The sequence below is a fragment of the Cetorhinus maximus genome, chromosome 15 (genome assembly GCF_964194155.1).
Source record: "Cetorhinus maximus chromosome 15, sCetMax3.hap1.1, whole genome shotgun sequence".
Classification (NCBI taxonomy): Eukaryota; Metazoa; Chordata; class Chondrichthyes; order Lamniformes; family Cetorhinidae; genus Cetorhinus; species Cetorhinus maximus.
Window position 1 is genome coordinate 22,855,179 of NC_135893.1, and position 19,699 is coordinate 22,874,877.

At 43.6% G+C, this 19,699-nt stretch overlaps 1 protein-coding gene across 2 annotated transcripts in view; it reads left to right on the forward strand.

Moving 5' to 3' along the window:
- The first annotated feature begins 758 nt into the window (after positions 1–758).
- Positions 759–19,699, forward strand: part of arhgef19 (Rho guanine nucleotide exchange factor (GEF) 19) — an 86,753-nt gene continuing 67,812 nt past the window's right edge. For both annotated transcript variants that reach the window (XM_078558092.1, XM_078558094.1), the window contains exon 1: positions 759–1,099. In XM_078558092.1, the coding sequence (XP_078414218.1) occupies positions 1,045–1,099 (55 nt within the window). In that variant the 5' untranslated portion in view covers positions 759–1,044. The remainder of the gene's footprint in view (positions 1,100–19,699) is intronic.

Here is a 19,699-nt window from a genome sequence, read left to right on the forward strand (position 1 = left end):
TTCACTATATGTGAAGTCCTTTTTGTATGAATACAAATCTTTCCTTTTAATCACAGAAAGGGACACCTTCTCACCTAATATGCAATTTTCTCGATGCCTAAATCACACCATTTCCCAGCTCTGGTGATTCCCACTCTGAAACTTGTTCTGGGATAAGATTTGACATTCACCCGGATTGAAGTTTGGTCTCAGCACTTCGATAAAAGAGGCAACTGTTGATTAAGCTAAAAATTCTATTTGTAAAAGGTCTCAAGGAAGTAGAAATAAACAGCTCTCGTTGAAGAGCTAGTGCCACACAGGCTTCCTTCTGTGCAGTAATTTGAATGATTTTATAAAAGCCTCAACTTCACAGTATACTTTTTTTCTGAGAATCCCAATGGCAACCAAATAGAATTAAGAGTGGGTGTGAAGTGAAGTCATGTTTAGTCTGTAAATTATTCAATGAAATGATTTGTCAGCCATGGTAGATTATTATTCTCCAGTCATATTGATCAGAGGCTGAGCCAAGTTTTTATGTTTAGTACTATTTGGACAAGTTCATGTGCCTTATTTACATAGTACCATGTGGGAACTGGCTTTTAATTAGCACTGAATGTTACTTAGAGAATGTATTAACAGCACCTCTCTCTTTCTCTCCCTCTCTTACTCTGTGTCTGTACAGCTCCACACCAGTATAACCTGTTTGAAACACTTCAGTGGGAGGTTACCAGGCATGTTAGCACAGCACCCCGACCAAATCGCTTGCCTTGTGCGGAACCCAGAGTGAGAAACGGCTCTTTAAACAGAGCTCGGGGACAGCCTTAGGCAGAGAGAACCTCCTCTTGCAGTCAGGCAGCAGGTGCTGAGAACACAGATCTTGTTACTCTGTAGATAAGGAATGTCAGAGTGTCTGCTGAGAGGCGGTCAAGCTGTTTGTTTTGGACTTCAGTCTCGCCATTTGTCAGGAGAGTGCTAAAGCTACAGCGTGCATGGGGACATTTAGGGAGCACACAGACAACTGCTGAGGGGTTAGGAACGCACTGAACCCCAGGCACAGGATATGAAATGGACTTAGAGCACAGAAGGATCAGGCAAGGGAGGAAACGACAGCGTTTAAGAGGTGAGCAATCTCTGAATTTTAGTAATTTCAGCACACTGTGTTGAGAGGAAGAGATGTACATTCCTTTTCACAGGAGTAATGGGTCCTGTCACACAGACTAACCATTCCCACTTGGGAGTAGTCAGTGAAGCAGACGGGGCCATGACGGTCATTCTTTAGCTGTAATTCATTTACATGGTGTTATTGGCCCTGTCATTGCCTTTGTGGCAGCCTCACTCCAGGATCCATCAGCCCATCTTGGGTTGCAGCAGTTGTCTGGGGTTTGGGGAGCTACTTGGAGTTTGGGCTGAGGCTCATGGAAAATGTGGCCTTATTTCAGCCTCAGTGCCAGGGAAGAAACCAGGACTTGTGAGTGTCTGCCCTGCTGATCAGGGCGCTCAATGTGTGGGACTCACTCAGCTGATTCTCATCTCCAGCCTGCGGACCAGGGCAGCGGGAGATTCGATGTGGTTGAATACAGGAAGGGATGTAGACAATTTCCTTCATTTGTGATTCACACGGCTCAACTAGCAATTCACTTGCTCGCCGTAAACTTTAACCAAATGTGAAGTGAGTAGTTACGGTTGAGATTCAGAAAGATTAGTGTGTACACCACAGAGGCAAGATCTGACAGGCAACCTCACTCCTGTATGAAGAGAGCTTGTGTTATATGGCCAGGGCTTGACAGGTAACCTCATCTCTGGCTACAGAAAGCTTGTGTTATACAGCCAGGTTCTGACAGGTAACCTCTCCTCTGTATAAACAGAGCTTGTGTTAAATGGCCAGGGTCTGATAGGAACTGCTTTCCTGTGAGCTATTATGTACCAGGACTCCTGGGGCTGATGTCAATGTTGCCACAATGAGCTGTGGTTACCCTGTCAGTACCCGCAATCCCCTCATACCCCACCTAAGCTGCTGCTCTTCATGTGCTAGGATAGACAGTGAAAGGGTATTTTAACCTATCCCTGCTATCCCTGCTTGGCATTAATGGGAATGGAAGACACCCCTCCCTGCTCCCTGCCCCTTGCCCCCCTCCCCCCACCATTCCTGCTCGAGTTCCACCTGCCACCATCTTGACTGGGTCTTTTGTTTTAGGTGTCAGAAGTGTTTGCCTGTCTCAGGTGGGATCCTCTTTTAATATGTGCAAATTGGGGTCCTGTGAGATGCATTGACATTTGATGGTATTGTAAAGGTGGGCTGAAGCAATGGCAGGTTTCCTGCTCAGTAAAATCTGCTGGGTGAAAAGAGGAGGTCCACTGAGGTCATAAGTCAAACACTCTATGGGACCAAGGCGAACAGGACTCGGGGACTCTGCTGGCCTGGGATCCCATAATTCTCAGCCCTTCAACTCAACTTGGCGCTGCCAGGTAGCCTCCAGGCCCCACAACTTTGACTTTAATCGCCCAGAGCTGACCAACTGCCTCCTTCTGCCTGACTGGGGGGAGCAGCTGGCTGCCGGGCCTGGCTGTTAAAATCAGCCAAGGCCTCTCATGGGCAGGGTGGCCATCGGCTCCCCCAGGAGTCAAAATCCACCTTTGAGTGTCAGTTACATCGCAGAAGAACTCAATTCTGTCCTCATCCCTCATTCTCACACATGCAGACAATTCTCAGGGAATGATCAGGAGCAGAACACTGGCTGTTTCTCCTCCTCCATCCAGCTCCAAAAAGCTCCCCTTGGCTGAGATTAGTTAATTCAGCACAGACCAGGGGTTTGAACTAAACCCTTTGTAACCTGGTTAGGGATCACACCATAACGTGAGCTGAGTTAGCTCAATGAGGAGCTGTTTGTGATTGAATTTTCTTTAACCCTCCCTGGCTTTGCTCCTCCCTATGGAGAACTTGACTCAGAGTCTGAATCATCCTTCAATGCATTTAATCAATGTATTAATTAAATTGTTTGCCTTAATTATCTGAAATATCTCTTTGAAATCAACTTAAGATTACCGTGGCTCTATTGTGGTTGGTGTCTGTGGTTGGGTTGGCCAAGTTCATGTCTATCCAGGATTGGCTTATCCAGGGTGACATTTTAGCTTCACCTACTCATTCAAAAGAAACATAGTAATAGGCATATAGGTCAAAGGGCAGAAAAATCCAGAATCAAACATCAGGCCACAAAGTAATCATTTTAATGTTTGCTTTTATGGATCTAAATTAAATTTCATTTGAGCCAACTTCCCATTGGATGTGCCTGGCCCTTTAAAAACAAGACAGTTGGATATTCCTAATCACCCATTTTGTCTCTGCCATCTGGGTTGGCAGCAGCTGACGTCCCCTGCTGGAGTGTCCAGCCTTTGGTTCTTGTCCTATTCCATTTGCTTATTCTGAGCTCTCTCTACAAATCAAATAATTGTTGAAACAAGGTGAAATACTCCAAGGTTTTCTTCTTGGCCTCCCTTCCGCCCATCCTTTCCTACAAACAGTGACGACCCCTCAAAAATCCAACCTGAAGTTGTGAAAGATGCTACATAGGTGCAAGTTCCATTTTCCTTCCTCCCACAGTTAGCTCCCCAGAGAAGTACATGGTCACCCTAGGTCAGGTTTAGCCAATAGTGAAAAAGCAAAGTATTCCAGATGCTGGAAATCTGAAATAGCTGGCAGCATCTGTGGAGGTTTATTTCCCGCTTCACCTTACTAGTTAAAAGCCATACCTGATAATACAAATGTGATTGTTATTGATCCCTAACCCCAAAAAATTGTTTTAAGATATAACTTAAGGCCAATGTAGACTAGCTCTTGAACCTTACTGAGCATCAACAAAGCCATTGGTCTTGATTACCTGCTTCCATCTTCACAGTCCTAAATCCCTGAGTTTGTATACATCCAAGTATCCTTCCATTTTAGGATTATCACTAGTTTCCTAGCACACTTCTCTGATTTAAATGGCTTGAACCCTAATTGACATATTTTCACCAATATTCATGTATTGCATGTCATCAGCATGTGTTCTGCCTCTTGTTTTTCTGCTATATGCCTAAATAGTAAAATTCTTCATAACTGTACAAAGTGTATTGTGCATTGAATCAAATTCCACAGTCTCTTGGCCTGACTATCTGAACAAGTGACAATCTGACACCACCGGCCTTCCAGATGATCAGGATGGTCAAATAGATTATGTTATCATGAATCCTCTCTCTCCCTGTTCAACAATACTCTGTTCTATCCTGCTTCTTCCTGGCATTGAACTGTGCTAAATCCAACATTACTGCCATCTAACTAAAGGATGAAGAGACCTCTGAGAGCTGGTGAAATCCTGCATTCTTTGTCATTAATGCTATCTTGGTTTCTTACACATTCCTTCCACGATCAATCCCTGGTGAATATTATATTAATCAATTCAGCAGCTCCAACCAAGGATGAACAGTTTCTCCAATCTTAGCTCATGAGTATTCCTCCATTGGCTTAGTCTTGAGCGCCAGTCATGGCTCATTTCTTACCTCTAAGTCGCAAAGTTTTGGGTTCAAGGCCCACTCCAGGGCTTGAGCACAAAAATCAAGATTGACACTCCATTGCAGTACTGAGGGCATGCTGCAATGTCAAAGGTGTTATCTTTAGGATGAGATGTTAAACCAAGGCCCCATCTGCTGGCTTGGGCAGATGTAAAAGATCCCATGGCACTATTTTGAAGAGGAGCGGGAGAGTTATCCCCCGTGTGTCCTGGCCAATATTTATCCCTCAATCAACATCACAAAGGAACAGATTATCCACTCATTATCACACTGTTGTTTGTGGGAGTTTGGTGTGTGTAATTAGGGATGCTGTGTTTCCTCTATTACAACTGCGGTACTTCAAATATATTCCATTAGCTGTAAAGTGCTTTGAGATGTCTGGTGATCATGAAAATCATTATATAAATGCTAGTTTGTCTTTCTTTTTTCCTTTATTTGATAATCAATGGGGGGGTGGGTGGGGGGCAGTGGCGTAGATATCAACATCTACAGCAATGGATGGCAGCCCCAAATAGTGTGTTTACTACTTGGTGCCAGGGTAAAGGATATCTCAAAGCAGGTAAGGAATCTGAACAGAGAGGGTGAAGAGCCAGTTGTCATAGTTCATGTCAGGACCAACAGCACAGTAAAAGACAGCGAGGAGGCCCAGACAAGCGTGTATCAGGAGCTAGGAGCTAAATTAACAAGGAGGACCTTAAGGGGAATAATCTTTACGTTATCACCTGAGCCACGTAGAGTTTGGCAATTGGGACAAACAGATCAGGAGCATGACTATATGGCTGAAAGAATGGATTGGGAAAGAGGAGTTCCATTTCACAGGACACTGGCACCAATACTGGGACAGGAGGGATCTGTAACTCTGGGATGGGCTGCACCTGCACTGGGATCAAGGACATGGCTGAGAGGATAAATGTGGCTGTATGAAACACTTTAAACCACTTATAGGGGCGGGGGAGTGAGTAGGGCCGAGGGAGAAATAATAATACAAATAGCCCAAAGCTGAGAAAATAGGATGAGGGTAAAACCCTGATCATAAATAGTGTCGCAGGTAATATAAATTTTTCAAATTAAGAAAATAAGAGGAAATAATAACAAAACATCAGATAAAAATACAATAGGAGTGATGAGAAACAAAGGGTGGTCAGTTCAAAAGTGTGAGAGTAACAATATCAGCGAAAAGGACAGGACAGGATCTGTTACCCAAATAAAAGTTCTATACAAAAATGTACCGAGCACAAGAGAGAAAACAAGCAAATTCCAAGTGCAAATCCAGTTTAAAGGGTATGATGTAGCAACCATCACTGAGGTTTGGCTGCAAGCTGGGCATGGCTGGGGGATAAAATACTCAGTCATAAGAAATTAATAAAGGGCAGGGAAATTGGAAAAGGAGGAGAGGCCACAATATTGATAAGTTGTAGTATTATAGCATTAGAGAGAGCAAGAGGGCAGGCAAAGGAAATGCATTGGGTAGAATTGAGGAATAGGTAAAGGTGCAAAACCTTGGTGGGAGTTGTCCACAGATCTCCTGACAACAGTGATAAAGTCATGGGACGCATTAATAGAGGGATCAAAAAGAGCTTGTTGTAAAAGTTGATTGATTATAATGGGCAATTTCATTTTTTCATAGACTGAGAGAAACGGAGTAGCTTGAATCCCAAAAGCTGAAAATGACTTAAGTGCATTTGCTGGAACAATATGTTCAAGAAGACAGGCCATACTTGATTTAGTGTTGAGTAATGCGTCGGAATTAGCCAACAATCTGAGAAGGACGAAGTTGAGTCATTATTTAAGGTTTCAAATTTAGTTAAGGCTGAATTTGAAGGGATGTGGCAGAAATTGGACGCAGTAGACTGGGCAGAACTGTTAACATGAAACTACAGATCTTATGTTAAACTTGTGTGGAATCTTGGTTAGACCGCACAGTGAACAGTTCTGATCTTCATATTATGAAAAGAATATAGAGGCATTGGTAAAGGTGCTAAATAATTTACCAGAATCATACCAGAGCTAAGAGGTTTTACCTTTCAGGAAAGATTGGACAGGCCTGGTCTCTTCTCGAGAAAAGAAAGGAAGGAAGGATGACCTGATAGCAGTTTCTAAGATTGTGATTGGGTAGATGTAGGGGAGATAGCATCATAGAGTCATTCCAGCACAGAAGGAGGTCATTTGGCCCATTGAGTCCCTGCTAGCTCTCTGTAGAGCAATCCAGTCAGTCCTATTCCCCCGCTCCATCTCTGTAGCCCTGCAAATTTATTTCCTTCAAGTGTCCATTCAATTTCCTTTAGAAATCATTGATCCTCACCATTTTCACTTGCAGGGGAGACAAGCACTAGGGGTCATAAATATATTTTACTTAGTAATAAATCCAATTGAGAACTCAGAAGAAACCTCTTTATCCAGAGTCTGGTTCGAATGTAGAACTCACCACCCCAAGCAGTAGTTGAATCAGCTAACAGATACATTTAAAGGAAGCTAGATAAACACAATGGGAGAAAGGAGACGAAGAACATGTTGATGGGATTAGATGAAGAGGGAGTGGGAGAAGACCCGTGTGAAGCATAAACATAGGCATGGGGCTGTTGGGCCGAGTGTTTGTTTCTGTGCTGTAAGTATTTTGTATATGAACAGGAGATGTTCAAAGAAGCACAGAAAATGCCCCTAAAGGAACATTGATAGGTTAAGTGAGTGGGCAAAATGGTAGCTGTTGAGGCTATTTCAATCAAAAATTTCTAAACTGAGGTTGATAGATTCTTGTTAGGCAAGGGTATTATGGGATATGGAAGCAAGGCAGGTAAATGGAGTTAAGATACAAATCAACCACGATCTTATTAAATGGTGGAACAAGTTCGAATGACCTACCCCTGATCCTATATTCCCATTCTTCATGGGTTCTCATTAGTAGTTCAGAGATCAAGATCCACCCTTTTACACCTAAAGTGAGCTGAGTTTTGCCTCATTGTGTATGCCCATGAGGCCTAGGCCGGGATTTTCTGGCCCCGTGTGGCAGGGCCCTCTGCAGGACATTTGGTGGCCCAACCAAAAGCCCATTGACTTTCAGCAGGACTGGATGATCTTGGCAGTGGGAAGAGCCGTAAATTCCACCCCTAGTATTTGGAATGATGTTATGATGCAATAAAAGATTGAGATTCTTGTATGTGCAAGCTGACATCTGTCAAAATCGTTTCTTATCAATGCATTTCCTGCACAAGGACTGCAAACAAACTTAACTTAGACTATCTGCCCACAGATAGCAAATACTCATTTCTTTCTCGAAGAGAACAAGCTACTGGAAGGCTGCCAGGCTAGCTGTCCACATCAGAAGAGACTCCTGGTGACATATGTGGGAGATTAGTCTTCAGGCAGCTGCCATTAGCTCAGAAGCGACTGGCTTCCATCTCTACCTTGAATGCCATTCCTGTATTGCCAACACAATTAAATCATTCAATGCCAGGGGACTAGTTGGTGAACTGGATTGCACATTGTCCATTCATTTCTTGGAGCCAGCAGGTACAGGGCTCCTCTCTATGCCAGCTGGAAGAATTATAACCAAAATATTTTTGAATAAAAACAGGTACATACCTCAAGTCAAGCCCTCTAATTTCAGCATTTTCTATTCTCATTTCAGATTTCCAACATACATAATTTCAGACAGTTTCAACTCACCCTAGTGGACATGTGTAGAGAGCACAACATTTGACAGGGCAGTCCAGAGGGAGTTTCACTCTATACCTAATCTGTGCTGTGCCTGATCTGTGCCTCCCTGATGGTGCAGTGATATTATATTTTGGAATACTTGATGGGGCAGTGAAGAGGGAGTTTTACTCTGTATCTAACCCATGTTAAACCTAACCTGGGAGTCCTTGATGGGGCAATGTTTGAAAATTCACTCTGAATCCAACCTGGAAGTTTTGATGGACCAATGGAATAGGGGTGTCCAACATTGAGGCCACAGAAAGCCCTCAATCCTGGCAATGTGGCCACTGAAGCCCAGAAAATTCAGCCCTACTTGTGCTTATATTTGTCATTTGCTGGTTTGTTCTGTTCTGGAGGTTTGGAAAGGGGTTTTTTTTAGTGCTGTTGCCTCACTGGTGGATAAATCCTAAATAGGAATATGAAGATCTGTGGGGAGCAGCAGGTTGAGATGTGTGCAAATTAATGAGAATATAGCTTTCACAGAATCACAGAATTATTAACAAGACAAAAGGAGGCCATTCGGCCCATCATGCCTACAGCGGCTCTCGGAATGAGCATTTCACCTAGTGCCATTCTCCTGCCTTCTCTCTGTAACCCTGCAGATTGTTTCTTTTTAAATGATCATCTAATTCCCACTTGAATGCTTTGGATACAAAATTGGCTGAGTGACAGGAAGCAGAGAGTAACGGTTAATAGATGTTTCTCAGGCTGGAGGAAGGTTTGTAGTGGAGTCCCCCAGTGGTCAGTTCAAAATTTAAACTTTTATGTGTGGTGCCTGAGAAGCCACGACACACACCTATGCAGCCATTGAAGTTAAAGCTAGGATATTCCTACTGTCAAGGAAGCTTCACTCTGCACCTAGCCCATACTGTACCTGACAGTGTACAGGATGATCAAATCGTATCTGAAACAAACTGTACCTGGGAGCCTTTGATAGGACAGGGTAGGAGAGATTTATTTTGTATTTAACGCATGCCGTATTTAGGAATGCTGATGGGACAGTATGCAAATCACGTTAGTGCCCTCAAGCCTTGTCCCCATCCCTGTTATTTTACTTTTCAAATATTTATCCACTTCCTTTTAAAAGCTATTATGAACTTGTTTCCACCCCTGTTTCTGTTAGGGTAGTGCATGTTCTAACAACCAACTGTGTAAAAAAAAATCAATCTCTCTTTTCATTCTCTTGGCGATGACATTAAGTTCATGCCCATCAGTTTCCTGTGTATCCTGTCAAAACCCATTATAAATGTGAAGACCTTTATCCTATCGCTTCTTAACCCTCTCTATTCTGTTGAAAAGTGACCCAGTTTCTCTCTTCTCATGCTTGGCATCTTTCTGACACATCTATTTTGTCTTCTGCTCTTGGCTTAGGCATCATTCCTAAAGTAGGGCACCCTAAACTGTACATAATATTTGTACAGTGGCCTACCAATGATTTGTACAAGTTTAAAATCACTTCTTTGCTTTAACTCCTATATATAAAACCTTGGACCTGCTTTGCTGTTCTTTAAGCAGCTTAGTATCTCTGAACCCCTAAAGTTTTACAGCTTTTCTGCCCCTGGTTTTACTGTCGTGTATTCATGTGTGCTCTGCCCAGAGGCAGGTCCTTGGTTCATTGTCTGTTGATCAGCTTCATCCCAAGCTGTTTTCTTGGCCGTTTTTGTCAGTGGTGGTTTGCCATTGCCTCCTGCTCTCGATGGCTGGGCGAGGAGGCAGATCCCAAATCTACATCAGCCAGGATGAGAATCGAACCCGCACCGTTATTCTAAACCACGTGCTAGCCACCTAGTTAACTGAGTAAACCAGCCCCCATACTGTGTGTATTTCCTCCTCGTTCTTTCTTGCAATATCAACTCATATTTGCCTGAGTTAATTTCAATATAATGTTTACCTGCCAATATACTAAGCTATCTATGCGCTCTTGAAGTCGCTTGGGGTCTTCTATAGTTGGCCGTTTCCCCTTTTTATGTGTAATGTACACATTTTGTCATTGTGGCCCCTTTACCTAAATTTGTATTGAAAAAGATAAAACTAACTCCTGGAGAAACCGGTGCCTGCATTTCTCTAGAATGAAAAATATCCATCACCCGCCATCCACTGCTTTCTGTCCAACAGCTAGCAAAGCTGCTAAACTCCTGATAAGGTTTTGCCTGCAAGTTTCCTGTGCAGCACCTTATCTAGTACTTTTTTTAAAGTCAATGAACACAGAAACCAGTTTGCGTTTGTATAGCGCCTTTACTGCAGTAAAGCGTCCCAAGGCGCCTCACAAGAGCATTATCAAACCAGATTTGATACTGAGTCACATAAAGAGATGTTAGGACAGCTGACCAAAAGTTTAATCAAAGAGTCAGGTTTAAATGAGGGTCTCAAAGGAGGAGAAAGAGGTGGAGAGGTTTAGGAAGAGAATTCCAGAGGCTAGATCTTAGGCCAAGGCAGCTGAAGGCACAGCCACCAATGGTGGCAGCAATGAAAACTGCGGGTGCGCAAAGAGGCCAGAAATGGAGCAGCATAGAGAACTCGGAGGGTTCTATGGTGGGAGGAGGCTGCAGAGATAGGGAAGTGTGAGGCTATGGAGTGCTTTGAAAACAAGAATGAAAATTTTAAAGTCGAGGCATTGCAGGATCAGGAGCCAATGCAGGTCAGCAAGATCTATTGCATTTCGTTTATTAATATATTTTATTATTTCTTCAAGCAGTTATATTAAATGCATCAGGCATGACTTCTCTTTTACAAATACATGCTGTTTCTTTGGGGATGAATATTAATATTGCCTGATATTATTGTTTTTGGAAACTTACCAATGTTAGGCTGACTGGTTTATAGTTATCTGGTTTGTTCTTTTTTGAACAGAGATATTACATTGGCAATGCTTCAGTCCTCTGGCATAACTTCCATCTTACTCATCCACTCAAAGAGCCTTTAAAGCTTGTGATTAAAGTTCCTCAATATTCCAGGATACAAGCCAGCAGGATTCCACTTTGAGTTCCACCATGTTTTCAGAATTACTTCCTTATTGATAGTTATCCGAGCTAATTGTTCCACCTCCTCCTTTTGTACTCCACCATTCCAATGACCACACTCTCCTGTGAAAACTGAGGCAAGGTATTCATTAACATCTCTGCCTTATTTCCATCCTCCGTGAGATTTCTATTTTTGTCTCTGATCAGCCCTATTCTTTAATGTTTTTACCTTTGATGTGCTTAAAAAATCTTTTATTATTGTTCTTTATCGTCTCTGACCAACCTTTCTTCATACTTCAGTTTAGTCTTTATAGTCTTTTGTGTTAGTTGTGGCTCAATTGGCAGCATTCTAGCCTCTGAGTCAGAAGGATGTGGCCACAATTCACACTCCAGGGATTTGAGCACAAAATTCTAGGTTGACGCTCCAGTGCAGTGCAGTACTGAGGTTGTACTGAGACGATAAGCTGAGGTCCTGTCTGCTAACTCAGGTGGACATTAAAGATCCCATAGCAAGATTTTGAAGAGATGCAGAGAGTTATCCATGTTGTGCTGGCCAATATTTATCCTTCAACCTCCCTCTCTCTCTCTCTCGCTCTCTCTCTCTTCATGTAGCTTCCTCAGTTGTCCAAGGGTTATTAATGATGGCTCTCCACACATTTCTATCTCTAGCAGTCTTTCCATGCTATCACAATGGGGCAATTAGAAGATGCAGGCTGCAAGAACTACCTCAGCCAATATGCGAACTGAGCCAACACTGTCAGCACTATTAAATACCATGCTCTAACCATTTGAGTTAGCTGGCGCTAACCCTCAATCAACATCACAGAAAACAGATTATCCAGTCATGATCACATTGCTGTTTGTGGGAGCTTGCTGTGTGCAGATTGGCTGTTGTGCTTCCTAAAATTATAAAAGTGATTACATTTTAATGATCAGTTAGTCTGTTTTTGTCATGTTGATTGAGGGATAAATATTGGCCGGGACATTGGGGATAACTCTCCTGCTCGTCTTCAAAATAGCGTCATGGGATCTTTTGCATACACCAGAGCTGGCAGGTGGGGCCTCATTTAACATCTCATCCAAAAGACAGCACTTCTGACAGTGCAGTGCTTTCTCAGTACTGTACTGGAGTGTCAGCCTTGATTTTCATGCTTAAGGCCTGGAGTGGGACTTGAACCCTGTGACGAGAATGCTACTAAGCAAGCTATGGCTAGCACTCAATCATGCTGATCTAGAAAATGTCTTGTGGAAACTTCTTCCCTTCTTTGTCACTTACATTACTACAATCGATCCTTGGATAATTAAAGTCACATTATTATAACCCCTCTGGTTCTCACATATTTCTCTAATTTGTTACATACCTCTCCCTCTATTTAATTTCCACTGTTTGCTTGTCTATAATAATGTCTTATTCCTTTACTCCAACCAAATATGATCAGCTTTAGCATCATCCCATAAATCAATTCTACATACCACTGCTCTATTAGAATCTTTAACTAATATTGCCATCCCTCTCATTCCAGATTGCTCAAATTCTCCTGAATATTTTGTCACCAGGAATGTATATGTCCCAGTCCTGCTCCTAGCCCCGTCTCTGTTCATGTTCCCACTAAAGCTGCATGCGTACATGGTGCGTCAGCAGCCTGGAAGGTACCACACAAGCCTTATTCTGTGTTAAATACTGTGAGAGGGTTTAAAGGTATCGTGCATTGAAAACAAGCTGGCTGCTCATAACAACAAAACTCTACAGGGAGCATTGCTTACTATGCTATACCTCCCATAAGAATTTCCTCTTTTTTCATTAATTTTATTCAGAATATTTTGCATTTTCACACAGACAAAGCTCAAACTAGCTTCTGTCCGTTTGGCAATCTTATTCATTTTAATCTCTCCTCCTTTTGATTTGTTCTTTATTACTTTCCTGAGTGTCTTTTTGTTTATTTGAAGCACTTGCCCTTTCTGCTTTTCTCTACGTTTCTTTATTTTGTCTCCTCTGCTCCAACCCCCAATATGTTAATCGGATCCAAGCCGGTTGGTAAAGCTGAAACTAAGACACAGAGCTTTCATTTATTGAGTGAGTTTATTGACTTGTTCGGTCTCACAGCTCTCCTCCAACTCAACCCAGTGTCCCAGCTATCCCCTATTTACATGTGCTCAAAGACAATTAATACCCTTCACCTACTTCTCTTAACCTTAACAATGACATTTAGAAACCCTAACAAAGTAATTGACAAGAGATTAACATATAACCCCGCACTCTGCCATTGCAGTGTAAACCTTCCCTCACAATACAAGTTGTTGGTGGAGTGAGGGCTTTGTTCCCAGTCCTGATCATTTAAAGATTCTCCTTTCCTTGAATCCGTTCCAAGAATCTGAGTCATTCTTTCCTACACCCAGCCTTCATTATTGACTTATGTGTGACATCTGGAAGGCCTGTCTTTTAATCTATCTCCCAAATTCTGGGAATCTTCTTCGTCGGATCTCATTCCAATTCTTTCCTATGTCACTGGTTCTAATGTAAACCATGACTCCAGTCGTTTCACTTCTCCTTCAATATCTTTAGTACCTGCTCAGTTACTTCTCATGCTCTGACACCTGGGAGGCTACATCTCATTCAGATCTCTGCACTGCATCTAACCCATGACCTGCGAGTGCTTGTTAATTGGATCCCAAGCCAGATGGTGAAGTTTGAAGCTAGACACAAATCCTTTTCTCGATAGTTGGCCTATTTACAAAATGCAGCATTACATATATCTGCTTCCTACTTATCAACACCCAATGTCCCAGGAGTCTTTCTTTATAATTCTTTTCACTCAACTGTCCAGCTGACTACAATATACAAGATCACATGTAAAGGAATTTCAAGGTAAAATACTTTCTTCCCCACAGAGTAGGAAAGATGGAGGTCAAATTTTAACCTGTGCAGATGGTCACACTTAAATAAATAAATATTTACATTCCACATCATTTCTACAAAAGTCAGTATATAAAGAGGCATTATTTACTCTGTATCTATTAGATTCAGGTGTACTGTGAATGACAAACTGGTGCAGGACAAGAGTACACAGCACTAAAACTGGTTCAGCCAGAAGGCATTAGTACAGACTGCTACCAAAATATTTCTGGATCCAAAGTAAATCGCTTCAACCTCAAAATTGTGTGGGGAGATCAACATGGGGAGATAAGCCTTGGTCGTGCTTTCATTCTCTTACTGGCTATAGAGTGTAATAGAATTCCTGTGGCAACAGACACATTTAAGGATTCAACCCCTAATTGCTCGCCTCTACGTGTTGGTATTTCAGTGTTGCGTGAGAAGGCTACTTACGTCATTGGAAAGGCCAAAGCCTTCATTTCCTGAAACCAGGATGCTCCATTTATTCCCCGAACTGTCCGCAAAGGATGATTGGTGCACAGGAGGCCTCTGTAGGCATTCACCTGTTCCTGCTATTTTCCAACCTTGGGCTGCTTTTGCCTTTAGCGCTTTGAGGCAATCCAGGCGTGCAACATACAGTTATCACTTCTACAGCTCCAGCACTAGCTTTGCTCATAGTTGGTGTTAGAGAGGGAACTGTCCTGCTGACTTACTGGAACAGCATCTGCTCCAAGAAAGTATGCTGAATGAAACACAGCTCCCATATTCATGGGATCCTGGATTCCTTCCAGTGCCAGCCACAACATCACTTTGTCACTGTGTTCATAATCAGGACGATCAATATTTGTTGAACAGCATATAGTTCACATAGTCCAGTGGTGTCACCTCAAGACAAGTGCCTTGGTGAAGTTGGCTCTCACATAACTTGTCAAGCACCTTTCTCATCACCTGATGTGATTCCCTGCGTTTCAAGGTCTTTCTTTATACTCTGTTGAGTAAAAATCAAATAAACAAATTAACTAATAAACAAATTAACATAGCCCCTTAAAGGGGCACTATAACAAAAAACAAATGTTTAAAGGAAATTTATCTAATTTAAATTAAAATAATATTTTGGTGGTGGGGGGGGGGCGGTTGCGGTAGATGATGCACTCCAACCCCAGCGGTGCCCACGGATGGCAGAAGGCCTAAAGGCGGACACTGCGTGCTCCCTCTCCAAGGACGTCAGGGCGCAGATGTAACCACGAAAGAGAGGCAGACAGTTGGGTTGAACGAGCCCATCAACTACCCACTGCCTGGACCTGCTTATGGCCACCTTGGCCAAGCCCAGGGGCAGGCTAATGAGGAGGTCTTCTGATCTGCCTGCCTTTCCCCACCGAGTGGCCAAAGATCAGGAGTGTGGGGCTGAAACAAATTAACTAATAAACAAATTAACATAGCCCCTTAAAGGGGCACTATAACAAAAAACAAATGTTTAAAGGAAATTTATCTAATTTAAATTAAAATAATATTTTGGTGGTGGGGTGGGGGGTGCGGTAGATGATGCACTCCAACCCCAGCGGTGCCCACGGATGGCAGAAGGTCTAAAGGTGGACAGGACTTGAGAAGCAGCCTCCTCAAATAATCAAAGAGAGGCTGCAACCTCGCACATCCTAGATGGGCATGGAACACGGACTCCTCAAGGCCATAGAAAATACAAGTGGCCGGGGAGATCTTGAACCATCTTAATCATTTGTTGCACAGGACTGCTGCATGTAACACTCTCCGTGCCAAACCCCTGATGGAAAGTGGGAGGCTCCCACCTTTTTAAGGCTGTGGATGGCTTTGTCTGCGAGCTGGACATCGACAGACACTTGACGCACAAGTTAGGTCTTTCTTTTTATGTGCTCAAGGTACTCAATCAATCAATGCCCCTCACCTGCATATCCTTAACCTTGATAATACAATTAACATATCACTAACAGGGAATTAACATACCATTAACATAAAATTAACATACAATTAACAATGCTTGAGCTAAAATGGCAATTGTCATGTTCCATGTTTAACACTTTGGGTTAAATCTTCACCAATGTTGCTCATAAGCTGCGCGAGTGATGGCCATGCAGCAGTCTGGAATGTACCACACAATGCAATACAAAGGCTGTGCACATCAAAGAAAAATCAGAAGGAACACTGATCTTAACCAATGTTCTCTCTAAGCTGCGTGATGCTCCCGTGCATGTTGAGCACAAGTTGTCCCCTTTAAATTACTGCGCAAAAAGAATTTAAAGGTCCCGGGCTTTGAGTAGGCCACGCGCAACAGATATAAATTCATGGGGATGTTGATCTTAACCCCAAAAATGGCTGAGTTGGAGCCAAGTAAGATGGTAAAACGAAAAGATTTCAAACCCAACACCAACCCCTCCCCACTCGAACCCCTCTGGGTTTAACAGAAGCAGGAGAAGAGATGGCAGTCAACCCACTCCCAGGAGGTGGGTTAACCAATTAATTATTTTAATGATTTAATCTGCTTAGTCCTGGCACGTTGGGTTTCCTGGGCCATAAAAACCTTGTTAGTTGAAGGGAGGTGAGGGCAGCTTCAGGGAGAAGGTAAGTTCCTCCCTCGCTGTCCCCCAATGCTTCTCCTCCCATCAGACCCACCCCCACCATACAGCACCCCTCCCCCCATCCCGCCCACCACAGCCAGGGTTGGGGATTGGACTCTTCTGCCCCAGTTCCACGTTCCCACCAGCAGCAGTAGACGACTTACCTGTGACTGTGACCTCACTGCCTGACTGGAAGCCGAGCTTGCCAATCGGGCTGAATTCCAGGCAGCACCCAGTCAAAACAAAACTGCACACGCTATGGGGTCAAAACATCACATCATGCGGGGAAACTCTTCCTGACAGAAACTCTGTCCCTCCCATTTACACAGTTCGCCTTTGCCAAGAATCAGCCCCTTGAGTCAGGATGATTGGACATTTGCTTGAGATATTCAATTAGGGCACAGAGCGTATAATAAATAGGTTTACAGCACTCGTTGTCACTAGATAGCTGGGACAGTGGAGGTGACAGCCCTAAGCAGCATCTTCCAAACATGCCAACCTAGAAAATTAGAGATAACTAACCAATAGCTTGAAAAAAGCTAAAACAGAATTACCTGGAAAAACTCAGCAGGTCTGGCAGCATCGGTGGAGAAGAAATCAGTTAACGTTTCGAGTCTTCATGACCCTTCGGCAGAACAAAAAAAGCTGATGACTCAAGAGTGGCCTTAATCATAAGCCTTTCACAAGTGAAAACCAGCAGTTCCACAGGGTTTAGGACTTAAACAGTTGGTGTATTCCGTATTCCTTCACCAACACCGGAAGAGATGAAATATAAACACATGAAAGATTGACGAGGAAAATCCAAGCACTGAAGTTTGGTGGTGCAATATTTTTGTTCTTTCATGGGATGTAAACTTATTGCCTTTATTGCAATTATTGCCCATCCCTAATCCATCCATATTGCCTTTGAGCAGATGGGGTGAGCCACCTTCCAGAACTGCTGCAGTCTGTCGAATGTGGGCACATGCTTAGTGCTGTTAGGGAGGGAGTTCCAGGTTTTTGACGCAGCAACAGTGAAGGAACTAAGATACAGTTCCAAGTCAGGATGGTGCGTGGCTTGGAAGGAAGCTTGCATTCAGTGGAGTCTGAGAGCTTGCTCCCCTCAAAGGTTCTACATTTATACATTAAACGTTATGCTTTTGTGGCTAATTTTAAGCAATTTAATATTTCACAAATTAAAAGATTTTTAAACCATAGAAGAAAAAAAGAAAGCAACAACTGTTTCTTCAGCCGATCAAACAGATCATCACTCCCCAAGGACTGCTTCAACAATCACTTTCCCACATCAGAATCTCTGTTTACAGAGGCTGTCTGCCAACTCCGACCCAATTCACCAAGACTCTAGACCCAATCCAACTTCCTACCCTTTCACAGGGACACTCTTCCTCCAACCTTTCCAGCTCATATCTCACCCCTTCATCCCCCCCCCACGCACTCACCCACACCCACTTCAGCAGCTGAACCCAACTTGATAATCCTTTCATCCTACTTCAAGCCGCAGCTTTATTCCATCAGTCCACTCTACCTGGATTTCTTCCCCCACCCCCACTGCACCCCTGCCACCTTAAAAACTCATCACTTGAAGCCAGTCCTCCCAGTTTATGCTAGCAACTCCATCCCATTGGTTCAGGCTGGCAGCCTTCTCACCTCGCCTTGTGGGTGCTCACCTTCCTCCCCCACACCAAGCACCACTCCAGACTGCTCCCTTCTTCCCTTCAAAGTAAGTCTTCAGCCCTACTTTTCGATTCTCTTAATTTTCCCTCACCTTGCACTTCAATTGTCATTCATTTCCCCCTCCCCTTTCTCCTTCACTCCCTCTTCCCTCTGCCCGAATGGAAATCACTCTGATTGTTGCATAATGTCAGTGGCAGTTGCTGATCTCATTGAAAATTCCAGTCTGCAGCATGCTGGGGGGGGTGGCACCACCTCCATGAGTAGCTGGCGCTTGGCGATGAGGGGCTGGTCTCACACGGACTGGGCTCTATAACGCTAGTGGGAGTCATATATGCTTTTTCCTACCCAACCCCCCCTACCCACTTCTTTCCAGGTTGCTGTGCTGAGCACAACATATATCGGAAGCAGGGGAGCTTTTAGGAAAAGGGGTAAAAGTTATCGGAATGCTTGCAGGCTGTGGCGGAGATGATCCAGTACAGAATTGGCTTGGTCATAGAAGACAGAGGGTAGCAGTGGAAGGGTGCTTTTCTGAATGGAGAGCTGTGACTAGTGGAGTTCCGCAGGGATCAGTGCTGGGACCTTTGCTGTTTGTAGTATACATAAATGATTTGGAGGAAAATGTAACCGGGCTAATTAGTAAGTTTGCAGACGACACTAAGGTTGGAGGAGTTGCAGATAGTGAAGAGGATTGTCAAAGGATACAACGGGATATAGATCGGTTGGAGACTTGGGCAGAGAAATGTCAGATGGAGTTTAATCCGGACAAATGCGAGGTAATGCATTTTGGAAGGTCTAATACAGGCTGGAATTATACAGTAAATGGCAGAACCCTTAAGTGCATCGACGGGCAGAGGGATCTGGGTGTACATGTCCACAGGTCACTGAAAGTGGCAACGCAGGTGGATAAGGTAGTCAGGAAGGCATATGGCATGCTTGCCTTCATTGGCAGGGGTATTGAGTATAAAAGCTGGGAAGTCATGCTGCAGCTGTATTGAACCTTGGTTAGGCCACACTTGGAATATTGCGTGCAATTCTGGTCGCCACATTACCAGAAGGATATGGAGGCGTTGGAGAGGGTGCAGAGGAGGTTTACCAGGGTGCTGCCTGGTCTGGAGGTTATTAGCTATGAGGAGAGGTTGGAGAAACTTGGATTGTTCTCACTAGAGCGACGGAGATTGAGGGGCGACTTGATAGAAGTTTACAAAATTATGAGTGACATGGACAGAGTAGATAGTCAGAAGCTTTTTCCCAGGGTGGAAGAGTCAATTACTAGAGGGCATAGATTTAAGGTGAGAGGAGAAAACTATAGATGTGCGGGGCAAGTTTTTTACGCAGAGGGTAGTGAGTGTCTGGAATTCGCTGCCAGAGGAGGTAGTGGAAGCAGGTAC